The 15,000-nt window shown below is 39.2% G+C and overlaps 1 protein-coding gene across 2 annotated transcripts in view; it reads right to left on the bottom strand.

Moving 5' to 3' along the window:
- Window positions 1-659: 659 nt before the first annotated feature.
- Window positions 660-15,000, bottom strand: part of SPDL1 (spindle apparatus coiled-coil protein 1) — a 50,192-nt gene continuing 35,851 nt past the window's right edge. The window contains exons 12-13 of one of the 2 annotated variants that reach the window (XM_026510943.4): window positions 3,273-3,407; window positions 660-1,871 (exon numbers count right to left, since the gene is read on the bottom strand). In XM_026510943.4, the coding sequence (XP_026366728.1) occupies window positions 1,736-1,871; window positions 3,273-3,407 (271 nt within the window). In that variant the 3' untranslated portion in view covers window positions 660-1,735. Of the gene's footprint in view, window positions 1,872-2,237; window positions 3,408-15,000 lie in introns of those variants that run through there. The other variant, XM_044388570.3, reaches the window with a different exon arrangement.

Below are 15,000 nucleotides of genomic sequence, written 5' to 3'. Positions count from 1 at the left end.
ATCAAAATGACTTCATCACAGAGCTCTGTATATAATCATTGTTTTGCTTTGAATTTTGGTTGAATCCATTAACAATCATTATGACAGAGGCACCTGGGTGGTTCAGTCAGTTAAGCATCTGACTTCGACTCAGGTCGTGATCTCAGGGTCCAAGGATCGAGCCCTGCTTTAGGCTCTGTGCTCAGCAGGGAGTCTGTTTGTCCCTCTCCCTGTCCTTCTGTTTCTCCTTCCCACTCCAGCTCACACTCTCTCTGTCTCTCTCTCAAATAAATAAATAAAATCTTAAAAAAAAAAAAAAAAAGGAATCATTATGACATCTACACTAACAGCTAATTTCCAAAGTCATCCACTGGTCAATATTTGGGGTTGAAGGCTGTTCTTCTTACTAAGAAAAATTTCAGTCTCAACCCTGAACTCAAAGTCACTGGTGACTTATTACTGTTAAGACATCGAACTGCTATAAGGTGGTAAAGCAAGTCAGCTCCTGTTTTTGACAAAAGTTCACAAAACAGACAATGGTTAAGTCCAGAAAAGCTAATGAAATTCACCTTTGATACAGTCGGTTCAATAACACATGATAGATTCAAATACTTTTTACAAAGTACCTTCTGATGACTATTGCAATAAATTAGCATAGACTTTGTAAATTGATCCAAAAAGCCTTTATTTGTCCCACACATATTTTACCACCAAGAGTTGTAACACATCTTAGCAGATTCCACTTCAGGTTGTACTGACTTAATGTTTCCTCACCGTCTTTGAAAATATTTTTGCCGATAGTTTTTCCACATGGGCTATTTATAGAAGCTAATTCTTCATTCACTTCAAACTCAGCACTGACTCATCAAATAACAACTGTGCTGTATTGGTGATTTCAGTCGACTTATCAAGAGACAAGGAAAACCACTAGAAATCATTTGCCTTGTTTTTATTGATTATTGATGTAGCTCCCAATGTCTTCAACTCTTCAGGCAACCACTGTTATCAAAAGGCTAATGGTCTTAAACTACTTTATTTTCTCAGACACATTTCATCTGCTGCTACAATCAAACATGAACTCACCATCAATAGATGTTTTTCCTCATGTGAGTAGTAAATGATACTTACTTCAGTTGCAGTCTTACATATCTTCATGAAGAAATTATACTATGGTGACAAATTCTGTTTTAAATTTTCTAATTTTTCTGGCCATTGCTTTCTTGTGGTTGAGAGTATTATGATGAGTGCTTCCTCTGTTATACTGCGTTCTTTTAGCATAGTTGTTGCGTCACTGCATAGTAAACACACTGCTTTCCTGTCTAATTCAATAACAAAATAACCCACACTCCATTGTGCATTAACACCGTGACACTTGGATACCACTACTCTTCCCTTCTTCTTTTACTCCTTCTTCTCCTTCTTCCTTTTCTTCTGACATGATGGCTATTTCACAGGTCATTAAAATAAAATAAAATGTTGCTGTACAGAAATATTCATGGCACTTGAAACACTGTGGAGTTATAACCATATACTCAAGATTTGTAGGTTGCTGAACAGCACAGCAAAGCAATGAAACCACCATAAATCTTTGTTGCAAGTTCTCAACTTTGCCATCACAGCATGAAAGCAGCTGATATGTAAATGAATGAGTAAGGCTGTGTTCCAATAAAACTTTATTCATTTATAGACGATGAAATTTGCAGTTCATATAACGTGTTATGTAATATCCTTCTTCTTTTTATTTCTTTTCAACTACTTAAAAATATAAAACTGTTCTTAGTTCATGGTCCGTATAAAAACAGCTGGTGAGCCAAATTTGGCCAATTAACCATAGTTTGTCATCCCTTGCTGTACACAATTCTATCATCTTCATAAATCCATGGCCAAGTGACCTAAAAGATGCCCATTTTTTTCATCTTAGTTTTCTAAATATACACAGACAAATCCACATCAATAGTATTATAAAGTACTTGGTGGGGGGCTAAGGGTAGGTGCTGATGTCAGAAGGTAAATAAGGTTGAGATTTGAGGAGAACTGAAGATATTTTCCCCATTCAGCTTGTGACACAACATAAGTAAGCATCTTTTATACATATATTAAACAAATTATTCAATGCATTAAAAGAACCGAAAAAATGCTTGTAGTTGAGCAAGATGAAGTTTAGGAAGTTATTTTGAATAAGGTTAATAAACTTCTAAGGGAGTGGTTTTAATATAGAAATCTTTAAACTTCATACTGATTAGCATATTGTTTTTGTATTTTTTTTTTAAGATTTTTTTATTTATTCGACAGAGATAGAGACAGCCAGCAATAGAGGGAACACAAGCAGGAGGAGTGGGAGAGGAAGAAGCAGGCTCATAGCGGAGGAGCCTGATGTGGGGCTCGATCCCATAACGCCAGGATCACGCCCTGAGCCGAAGGCAGACGCTTAACCGCTGTGCTACCCAGGCGCCCCTGTTTTTGTATTCCTGAAATATAGGCTTTTAATTATAGTTACTGATTATATGCATCATGAAAAATTTTAGCAAGTGAGACTGATGGTCAAATATAAAAATCTTACTAAAACCTCTCAAAGAATTTTTAATTGTCTTGGTCATACAGTTTTATTAAACACCATCTGGCTATTTATCAAAGCCAGATACCTGGCTATTAGGTAGTGCATTATTCATGACTATAATTTCACACACTCTGAGTGAAGAACAAGGACTTCTCTGGCCAAGACCCTCCTGAGATCAAGATCTATGCGTCCAACTTCTTCCTGGACCTCCTCTCCCCAACTCACATTTATGTCTCCATTTCCAAAACCAAGCTCATCATCATAGTCACATCCCAGACCTGTCCTTTTGATGCTTCCTATCCTATGTAACAGGTAAAGTGACCAGACTCTTGCTCCAACTGATGTGCTAGCATCCCAACTCCATCACTTACCCAACTGTGTACTTTGAAGCAAATTATTTAAATTTTCTAAGCCTGTTTCTTGAAGAAAAAAAAATTGCTAACATTTACTGAACACTTAATGCATGCCAGTCTCCAATTAACATTATACATTCATTATCCCCTTTAGTCCTCAAAGTAGTCCTATGAAGTAGGTACCATTATTATCCCATTTTGCTAATAAGTAAACAGAGGCCAGAGAGGTGAGACCCCTTTTATAGCCACCAAACACTGACTACTTATGAGTGGTATCATCACTCTCCCCTTTGCTCAGGTTAGAAACTTGACTCATCTTAATCTCCCTTTTATGATCATCTCAAAAACAGCTCTTAGATCTCCCCTCTCCTCCATGCTGCTACCTTGTCAAGATCCTCATCTGAAACTTGGACTCGAGCTCCCTGCCTCCAGTCTTGCCTCCTTCCAATATCTTCATCATGTTACTTCTAGGACACTTTGCCCAAGCAATTGTGGTCTCCTCAAATTCCCGGAACATGCTAGAAAAGATAAACAAAGCAGGTTTGTGGTAACTTGGGAGATTTTACAACCTTTGTGAAATCAACACACTGCATAGAAAAGGGCCATGCAAAGCCTCAAGTGCAGGTTAAAGAAATCCATCTGGAACTATGTTTAGGTAAATTGTAGAAATCTCTTTCCACAAGGCACACAGAAAGTGAAGCTTTTAGTGTCCGCTTTTCTAAGAATCATAGATTCAGGTCTGCAATTTTGCTACAATTTACTAGTATGGCTGTTAACGACTGTTAAGTATTGAAATATTCCCATGTAAGTTGCTAAAAAGCCACTGTCTCAAGCCCCTGAAGTGGTCTCCGGCTATTCCTGCCTTGGGAAGTACTCAATAGGCACCACTAGGGTCACTATGTTGCCTGTCAGCTTGTCCCCTATAATGGGGGGGGGGGGCTCTTCCCTGTGTGTCTTCACAGTTCCCAGTTAGAGTGCTCCTGGACCCAGGGTAGGGAGATGTCTGCCTGGAGGTAGCACAAGCATGTCAGTTGGTAAATGCTGAGGGTCTTCTGGCTCATCCGTTGGTGTCTTTCATGTGGCTGCCTCTGGGCACTTTGGCCTCCATAGTATTATTCAATATTTTTACCATCATCTCTCCTTGTGTTACTCTTAAGAGTCATGGCAAATAGCTTCTGTGAGTATGTTCCAATCAGTTCAAATAGTCTGGAGCTAAAACTTCTACTACCCAGCTTTTATTTACCAGAGTAAACTCTAGGTCCCTATCAGGACCAGAAAGACTCTAGGTAAGAAGGATATACATACTCAAAAGTAACTAGCTACACTAAAGGAAGCAGCAAGAGAAACCACAAAGACTTTATGTAAATAAGGAGGCACTCAAATAATTCTGCCTTAAGGTAACAGACAAATCTCCAGAAGTGAATGTGGGAGTGAGGATTAGAGATGAGGGAGGATGAGAAGTTTTACTGCTTAATAGGGTTTACTTTATTCCATTAAATGTCAATAGCCTAAAACCTTACTGCTAATTAACACTCCACAGGCTGCCAGGGGGATCTGTCTAATTTGCAAGGCTAAGATGTCAAGGCCTTAGTTAACTGACCCTCAGTGCATCCTCCATACCGTTTAGGATACTAGTTAAACGAAGTAGAACATCATACAGGCCCTTCACAACCAGATTCTAGCTCTCCCCTACAGATTCATTTCCTGCCTCCGCTGCACTGCCCTTTCTTCCACCTCTCCTTCCCCACAACTCACACACACAGTCACTCTCCACCACACAACACCATATAATGGGTGATGTCTTATCACATGTAGTGTTTGAAGTCTCCCCAAAGTCCCACAAGTTCTCACATCTCTGTGTACTCTCATCTTTCCCCCAACAAGAACACCTTTTCATCTCTAGGTTAACCTGCTCTAAGAAGACTTCCTCAGTAACCCCCTCCCTACCTCCTAGCTCCTCCTCCAGCCACAGCCAGACAACCCTCCTTGGCACCTACAGCAGCCCATGCCCACAAACCGCTATCCCTACTCTTTAACTGCTTATTCGGTCCAGAAGCTCTGGGCAAAGCTGCCAAGGCTCATATTGTTCTACGGTGACATCAGTCTTGTCCCTTGTTCATGTCTGATTGGCACTGACTGAGTCCTTATCTAGAGACAACTACTTCCAACCTGAGTTCCAGCACCAGCCATCCAAAGGCCAAATCTGGAGGATAACCTATTTGTTCAACAAGCTCATCTGATTCTTACAGTGTTTAATTTAAATATATGCAAGAACTAACAATCAAGGGATTTCACCTAAACTTCTAGATTTCTAGTTTTTCTCAAAATAAATATGAAAATCTAGCAACTTGGGTCTTCACTTCAATAAGACAGAAATCAGCCAGAGTAATGTCAGCTGCCCTTCTTCAGCCCCAGAATACACACTCTCATTCCCCACGGTTCCCAGCACTCCGTTTTCCCCACTCAGTACTGAGGTCAAGTCTCAATTGCCACTTTTCATTAGGTTTACACTATTGGTTTTCTTAAGGTAAAGACAAAAACGATAAACTATTTGAACTCCTATTCCATGAGAGGTGGGAAAACAAGAGAGACTGAGAGGATATAAGTTTCAGGAAACATGGGAGAAGGAGTATATATTTATAGATGTGAAGAACAGTCCTAGATGTAGGTCTACATCAAAAGATTTCTTACACTGTCATAACCCAGTTTACTTCACTCACTTAAGGTGCCTGCCTAATCCTATGAACATTTGAGTTGTGACCCTGGTATGTGTAGAAAATGAGAGAAGCTTTCCATCAGGTGATAGGAAACCATTCCAGTCAGGTTCTTTCATTTCAGAAGTATAAATGGTAGATGTTCTTAAGGAAAGCAAATATTGCTAGAGCCAAGAGTATCTCCTAAACAGCCTCAATCTTGGAGAACTCGAGATCAGATTAAGGATATTCTTTAGTAGGAGAAAAGAGATTCCTCATAAACTTTTGTGTTCTGGCAATAAGCCTCCAACAATTTGGGTGTGATTCTTCCTTAAGAAGTCCAATGTATATCTGTATACCATGTTGTAATTGTTGACCTATTTGCCTTCCACTCATCCCTACAGGCTGAGAGCTCCTTTACTCCACAAGCATCTATTGAGAGCCCATCATGTGAGAAGTGCTATGACAGGCACTGAGGGTACACCTTGGTGAACAACAAAGACATAATTCCTGCTCTTAGAGATCTTGTAGCCTAGCAGGGAAGGCAGAAAATCAGCAAATACACCATAAGGTTTAATAACAAAAATAAAATACAGAAAGGATACAAAGAATGTCTTGTGGGCTTGAAAAGGAGAAAGTCAGGGAAGAGCTTCCTGAGGAAGTAATATTTAAGGAGTGACACCTGGGAAGAGAGTGTTCCAGGGAGAAGTAACCACAAACATAAAAGTCCTAAAGGGAAACAAGCTTGGAGCAGTCAAAAAATCTAAAAAGGGCCAGAGTTATGGGACTGTAGTGACTGTGTGGTAGGAGATGAGTTTGAAAATTAGGTAGGAACCAGATTATGGAGGACCTTGAAAGCCATGGTAAAAAGTTTGAAGTTTATTCTAAGTACACTGAAAGTGAGAAAGAAATAAGCAGCCCCACATAGTCAGGAGTTGGCCTGGCAATCACAGATAGACTATGCTGTTCTCCCCACTGAAGATGAGCAATTTCTCAGAATATTAACATCAGACAATCTATGGCCATGATGGATGAAAACAAAAATGATACTACTCTGTAATCATGACTAAACACAGAAAAAATATGAATACTGTATAAACCACAAAATGACCGAACATCTCCCTAACACAGCTAATATGAGTGACTGATGCTTTCTTCTTTTAACCAATTTCAGCTTTAGGTTTATTCTAATGTTCCATCCTTCTAGATGAGATTTATTAATATATCTAATAATAGAATTAATATTCCTTCCTTAAACACTACCCAACCCAAAATCACCAACACAAGCCCAAGCATTGCCAAATGTCACTGGAGGATTTTAACTAGGAGGTGATGTAACATTTTTTTTTTATTATTATTATTTTCATTGGAAAAAAAAACAAAAACAAACAACAACTTCTATAGGTCAAGAATAGAAGCAACAAGATGAGTGTGAGGCTGTTTAAGCATTCAGGGGATAATGATGGTAGATTGGACCAAAGTGATACAACAAAACAGTCAAACTCAAGATATATTTCAGAGATGCTATCAGCAGAACTTGCCTATGAAGTGGATGGATACATAGATAAAATAGAAAGCTGAAGTTAGAGACCCAAAACAAAATTGGCTTAAACAAGATAAAAGCCTATTTCTTTTTCACATAAAATCCTGGTTGGCATTACAGCTCTATGAAATCATCAGGGGGACAGGCTCCTTCTTTTTTGCTGTTCCACAATCCTTCAGGTTTACAAACACTAAATGCAGGATCCAAGATGTTTCACCACTACATTCCCATTCCAGCCAACAGGAAGAGAGATGGTGAAGAAGAGGAGGGCATGGCTGAGAAGTAGCACTCATCACTTCTGCTCATATTCCTTTGCCCAGGACTTGGTCTTATGGCCATACCTAACTCAAGGAAGTTTGGAAAATATAGCCTTTATTATGTGTGCCCATATGTTCAACTAAATGGTCTATTACTGTGTGAGAATAAGAAAACAGTCATTGAAACAGTGGAGAGGAAAGACAAACTCTGGTTGGAGTTAGTCAAGGAGAGAATATAAGATAAGAGGATAGAAGCAGTGAATATAAGCAATTTTTTTTTTAAAGAGTTTATTTAGAGAGAGAGAGAGAGTGCATGCATGAGTGGGGAGAGGTGCTGTGGGAAAGGCAGAGGGAGTGGGAGAGAATTTCAAGCAGACTCTGTGCTAAGCACAGAGCCCAATGTGGGGCTCGGTCTCACAGCCCTGAGATCATTACCTGAGCTAAAATCAAGAGATGGATGCTTAACGGACTGAGCCTTCAGGCGCCCCTATAAACTCTTTTAAAGAGTTTTATTAGAAATGAGAGCCAGAAAAATGGGGTGGCAGCTGGAGAATACCATAGAATCAAGAAGTTAAGAGAGATGTGGTGACAATGGATACATGTCTTTCAAATCTCCTCCAGTGAAGAACATAATTGCCTATGGTCCCAGGTGCTATATTCTGAAATTCTTTCTTCACTCATAATAAGATTATATATCCCATGGTCTGCTCACAGCCAGTGACTAGGGGCGGCAGGAAGACCAGGGTAGGCATGTTCCTGCATAACATAGAACTTCTCTGACCAGCAACTTTGGCCTGAGGACTCATTTTTGGCATTGCCAAAACTTTCTTGGAATTACAATGCAACCTTAGACCTTCATCTGTCTCTTCCCTCCTTCCTTCCTTCTTTCCCTCTCCTTCAGAGCTCAAATCTGCATCACAATCTGATGATTCTCCCAATCTTCTTCCCATTTTCTCTCACCTGTGTGTGAGTGAAATATCCCAATACATTTTTTTGTGCATCTAATTCTGTCTTGGAATCTGCTTCTTGGAAGACCTGAATTGATGCAAGAAGAGATATTGGAGCATACTTGTAGCCTGATGGGAATGATCCAGGGATGAAGGGGAAAAGGGAACATGCTTAAGGAAGAGGGAATCATTACAGATGACAAATCCCTGAGTATATGGGATAGGATGCAAGGTACCCAAAGTCACCCATTCTAAAAGGAAGGCAGGCAAAGCCAAGATGGTAGAAGAGTAGAGAACTTCATTTCATTTGGTCCCTTGAATTTAGCTAGATAACTATCAAATCATTATGAACACCTATGAATTCAACCTGAGATGTAGGGAAATAATTGCTGGAATTCTACAAATAGAAAAGTGACCACTTTTTGCAAGGTAGTAGGGACAGAGAAGTGAATCTGAGGGAATATATTGGAAGATAAATGGTGGGGGAAGGGAGCCTCCTTAAACCAGCTATAGGGAAGTGATAGGAGTGCAAAATCAGAACTTTGAGAAGTCTGCTCCAGTGAGAAACATCCCTGCTTGAAAGGTGTTCAGGTGGCAAAGCAGGGCAAAATCCTAGGTGGGACTGTGGTCTTAGGGGTCACAGAAAGACTGAGGGGGCCTGAGCTAGCAGAATTGCCAAACATTGGAGCAGGGAAACTGGCTATGTGAGGGGGCTCTCAGCTTGGTTTGCCATAAACCCTGAACCTCAGCTGAACCTTCCTGCCACCAGTGACCACTCCAGCAGGGGCCCTGAAAAGGGCAGAAACATGGTGACCCTCCACCTTCCCCTGGGAGGATTATCACGGGCATGCACTGCAGGAGTCCACAGAGTTTGGCACATGCAAAAATGAAAACTGCTTTTCTCTGAGAGTTTACTGAAGAGAGGGGGCCACGATCTTTCAGCTCTGGGGCTGGAGATCAGGGCATGGCCATTTTTATTTTCATCCTCTGAAGCCCCACGGAAAGCCTTCAGGGAACAAAAGCCACATAGAGCAACCAGAAGCAGCTTACACTAAGCCCAGCCCCCTGGCAAGGCATGGTGCAACTCTGCCCGGGCAAAGACACCTGAGAATCAGTGCAGCTGGTCCCTCCCCCAGAAGACCAGCTGGAACAGCAGGCAAATCCCAAGTTTACACATCACACAGAACTACAAACTCCAGCACGAGAAGAAAATAGTATACAGAATTTGAGGTTTTTTTCTCATGATTCTTTTACCTTTCAGCTTAAAATTTTCCTCTTCTTTTTTTCCTTTTCAACTAGTTTCTAATTTTATCAACTCTTTGTTTTTAAGTATTTTTTTAACTTCCATTTTTAAATTTACATTTTATAGACATATTCTTCATTTATGGCTTCCTTTCACAGTATTCAATTTTATTTTTGTGTATATATAAATTTTGCTTTCTTTACAATTTTGGGATTTAGTGTCCTCTAACAAGCAGACCAATCTCTCACCTGGGAGATTATATTGTCTCCCCCCCCCGCCCCATTTTCTTTATTTTATTTTATTTTATTTTATTTTATTTTATTTTATTTTATTTTGGTTTCTGACCTCTTTGAATTTGTCTAATGAGTATTTCGTTTGGGTCGTGATTGATATTTTTTATTTCATTCTCTCATTCATCATTATTCTCTGGGCAAAATGACTAGAAGCAGGAATTTATAACAAAAGAAAGAACCAGAGGTAACACTCTCTGCCACAGATTTAACTGATATGGATAGGAGTAAAATGTCAGAGCTGGAACTCAGGATAACAATTATAAAGTTACTAGCTGGGCTTGTAAAAAGGATAAAAGACACTAGAGAATCTCTTAGTGCAGAAATAAAATCTAATCAGGCCAAAATTAAAAATGCTTTAACTGTGATGCAGTCTAAAATAGATGCTCTAACAGCTAGGGTAAATGAGGCAAAAGAGTCAGTGACAGAGAAGACAAGATGATGGAAAGGAAGGAAGCTGAGGAAAAGAAAGAAAAACAACTAATGAACCATGAGGGGAGGCTTCGAGAAATCAGCAATATCATAATGCAAAAACAATATTAGAATTATTGGGGTCCCAGAAGAAGAAAGAGATAGGGGGACAGAAGGTATATTTGAACAAATCATAGCTGAGAACTTCCCTAATCTGGGGAAGGAAACAGGCATTCAAGTCCAAGAGGTAGAGAGAACCCCCATCAAAATCAATAAAATTAGATCAACACCCTGACATATAAAAATGAAGCTTGCAAATTTCAGAGATAAAGAGAAAATCCTGAAAGAAGCTCGAGACAAGAGGTTCTTAACTTACAAGGGTAGGAACATTAGACTGGCAGCAGACCTAGCCACAGAAACCTGGCAGGCCAGAAAGGACTGGCATGATATATTCAGGATACTAAATGAGAAATACATAGAGCCAAGAATACTTTATCCAGCAAGGCTGCCATTCAGAACAGAAGGAGAGATAAAGAGCGTCCAGGACAAAAAGAAAATAAAAGAATTTGTGATCACTAAACTAGCTGTGTTAGAAATATTAAAGGGGATCCTGTAAGCAAAGAGATGGCCCACAAGTAACATAGACCAGAAAGAACCAGAGATAATCTATAGAAACAGGGACTTTACAGGTAATACAATCAATGGCACTTATCTTTCAATAGTTACTCTGAATGTAAAAGGGCTAAATGCACCAATCAAAAGACACAGGGTATCAGACTGGATAAAAAAGCAAGACCCATCTATATGCTGTCTACAAGAGACTCCTTTTAGACCTAAGAGGACACCCCCAGATTGAAAGTGAGGGGATGAAGAACCATTTATTATGCTAGTGGATATCAAAAGAAAACTGGGATAACAATCCTCATATCAGACAAATTAGATTTTAAACCAAAGACTGTAGTAAGGGATGAAGAGAGACACTATATCATACTTAAAGGGTCTACCCAACAAGTAGATCTAACAATTATAAATATTTATGCTTCTAATTTGGGAGCAGCCAATTATATACACCAATTAGTAGCAAAATTAAGGAAACACATTGATAATAATACAATAATAGTACGGATCTTCAACATCCCACCCACAGCAAAGGAGAGCTCATCAAAGCAGGTCAATAAAGAAACAAGGGCTTTGAATGACACACTGGACCAGATGGACTTCACAGATATACACAGAGCATTCCATCCCAAAGCAACAGAATACATGTTCTTCTCGGGTGCACATGAAACATTCTCCAGAATAGATCACATACTGGGTCACAAATCAGGTTTCAAACAGCACCAAAAGATTGGGATTATTCCTGCCTATTTTCAGGCCACAACATGTTGAAACTTGAACTCAATCACAAGAGGAAAGTTGGAAGGAACTCAAACACCTGGACGTTAAAGAGCATCCTACTGAAAGAAGGAATGGGTCAACCAGGAAATTAAAGAAGAATTTTAAAAAAATTATTTTTCTATTCAAGAAATGAGAAGACATGAACAGATATTTCTCCAAAGAAGACATACAAATGGCCAACAGACACATGAAAAAATGCTCCACATCACTTGGCATAGGGAAATACAAATCAAAACCAAAATGAGATGCCACCTTATACCAGTTAGAATGGCTAAAATTAACAAGACAGGAAATAGCAAATGTTGGCGAGGATGTGGAGAAAGGTACATTGTTGGTGAGAATGCAAGCTGGTACAGCCACTCTAGAAAAGAGTATGGAGGGTCCTCAAGAAGTTAAAAATAGAGCTACCCTACAACCCAGCAATTGTGCTACTATTTACCCAAAGGTACAAATGTAGTATCCAAAGGGACACCTGCACCCCAATGTTTATAGCAGCAATGTCCACAATAGCAAAACTGTGGAAAGAGTCAAGGTGTCTATCATCAGATGAATAGATAAAGAAGATGTGGTAATATATATAAAGGATGAATACCGACCATCAACATTGAGGTGGATGGAACTGGAGGACATTATGCTGAGCAAAGTAAGTCAGTCAGAGAAGGACAATTATCATGGTTTCACTCATATGTGGAATGTAAGAAACAGTGCAGAAGATCATAGGGTAAGGGAGGGAAAATTGGGAAGTCATCAGAGAGGGAGAAAAACCATGAGAGACTCTTAACTATAGGAAACAAACTGAGGGCTGCTGGAGAGGAGTTGGGTGGGAGGATGGGGTAATTGAGTGATGGGCACTAAGGAGGGCACGTGATGAGATGAGCACTGGGTGTTTACTCAGAGTAACTGATGGATTCTTGAACACTGCATTTGAAACTAATGATGTACTCTATGTTAGCTAATTGAATTTAAATTAAAAAAAATAAAAAGGAGGACAGCAGAAGACATGGTGCAGATGTAGACTGATAAGTGAAGGTGATAGAAGGAAACAAAGGTTATTCTTTTCTGAGAAGCATTTGTTTCAGCATATGATGAGAGGTGGGTGAGAGCTGAATTCTAGAGCCAGCCTAACTAGGTTCAAAGGAAAACTCCTTCCAGTACGAGCTGTGTTACTTTGTTCCTCAGTTCCCTCATCTTTAAAATGGAGATATTTTGCAGCATCAACTTCAGAAAGGTGAGGGGACTAAATGAGTTCATACTTGAGAGCATGTAGAGCATTAGTATTTATCACATAAACATGGACAAACGTTACCTGCTATTTTCCCAGCAAAATATGAAGGTCATCAGCTGAGATTAAGGAAGGAAAGAAGGTAGAGAAAGAGAAGTGAAAGTTATCTTGCAGAACTGGTATATGAGTGCTCACTGGTCATAAGATTAAAGTGACAGAGTCAAGATAACTGCATTTCTTCTGCCACATTTAGCTATTTGGGCACAGATATAAATTAAGCTTGTGATTCTCTACTCTGGGTGCTGTAAGAATCACCTGGAGAGCTTTTAAAATTTACTATGTCTCAGGTCCTCCTCTTTCCCCCAGATTCTGATTAAACTGGCCTGGGATGGGAGTCCAATAGACTTTCAAAGATTCTTATGTGCAGTCAGAGCAGAGAAGCACTGGAGTAAGGGAAGAGCTAACTCAGTTTTACTGAGTTGGGTTTAACTGAGGTTTAGGGGTCTGTCCAGAGGAATTCAGAGGAGGAGAGATCAAGGGAAGGATTAATTATGAATAATAGAATGTAAGTTAGTTAAGGGAAAAATTGAAGACTTCCATGATGGACAGTAGAAAATTGGTAGAGCCAGGGCTTGCAGTTCCCACTGGAGTAGAATTGTTGATGTGGAAGGTACTCTAGAACAGAAATAGTTCATGATCATATATCTTAACCCAAGTGCCAATACATTGTAAGCCCTCAGATGTTTTACATAACACCACAAAAATTTAAGTAATTGAAGTACACCATGAGAATTATTCTTGTTCTTGTTCCTAAGAAGTTATGACTTGAATCCAATTGACATAAAGGGGTTTTGTTTTAAAAGGAGTTCAGTTAGAGAGAACGAAATCTACCATATCTAATTTAAGTAGGAAATATTGTATTACAGTGTAGTACGTGGGTCACAGAATTGATGAGGGGGCTAAAGCAACAGACACTGCTTTTCCAGGAAAAACTACCAAAGCTACACAATGAAACTGGACTTAGTAATTTTTGCAACTGCCATGGTTGATATTCTCCTTTTATAGTAATTCAGCAAGATAAACGACAAGGAAAACCATCAAATAAGAGATACCAAATATACACCAATGCAATCTTAAGTCATTTTACATGCCACTAGTTAAGAGAAATAGAAAAGTACTGAGTGTTGAAAACTATGTCCACAAAGTCAAGAAACATGAAATAAATCTATTTTTAGAGTTATTTGTTACTTTGTCAAATAATATGCTCAATTTATTTTTTTTCCATCATCCTGATACCTTTTTAGGTGAAGGACCTCTAAATTTAAGACAAAGGGTTCCACTGTTAATCTTAAAAAATGTCCAATAAATATGACTTACCCTGTAATTATATTTTTTTCCAGATTAGCAATTAAACCTATTGCTTTAAATTTAGAGTATTTCATTTGAAACTTTTTGAACATTATTATTTGAAAATGTAAGTAATATATAGTTTAAACAGGAGTTTAAACTATGTTTCCCAACTTTGTGGACAGCTTGCACAGTAAAAACGGCTCAAGCCAATTATCTTCTCTTTACTTTTTTTTTTTTTTTTAAGATTTTATTTTATTTGAGAGAGAGAGAGAGAGCAAGAGAGCACGTGTGAGAGAGAGCATGAGCGCATGAGCAGGGGGAGGTGCAGAAGGAGAATGTGGGATCATGATCTGAGCAGAAGGCAGACACTTAACCGACTGAGACACCCAGGTGCCCTCTTTACTTCTAAGGCACAACTCCAAAATGAAGTGTGCTTGCTTGCTTTCTCTCTTGCTCTCTCTCCTCCTTCCTTCCTTCCTTCCTTCCTTCCTTCCTTCCTTCCTTCCTTCCTTCCTTCCTTCCTCCCTCCCTCCCTCCCTCCCTCCCTTTTCTTCCTTTCCTTCTTTCTAAAAAAAGAGAGGTTTTCACAACTAGAATCTAGAGGAAATGTAAATAACAGATTAGTCAGGGTTAAAGAAACTCATTGTAACAGGATAGGAAAAACATTGTTTCAAAGAGCCATCCCTTCATTTAGGAGAAATCAATTTTTAGGTTTTAAATTTCACCGTTCTTCTTCTGTTTTGAATTATTCTTTGCC

The sequence above is a fragment of the Ursus arctos genome, unplaced genomic scaffold, assembly GCF_023065955.2.
Source record: "Ursus arctos isolate Adak ecotype North America unplaced genomic scaffold, UrsArc2.0 scaffold_15, whole genome shotgun sequence".
In the NCBI taxonomy this organism is placed as follows: Eukaryota; Metazoa; Chordata; class Mammalia; order Carnivora; family Ursidae; genus Ursus; species Ursus arctos.
This window is presented reverse-complemented; position numbering and strand designations above follow the sequence as displayed.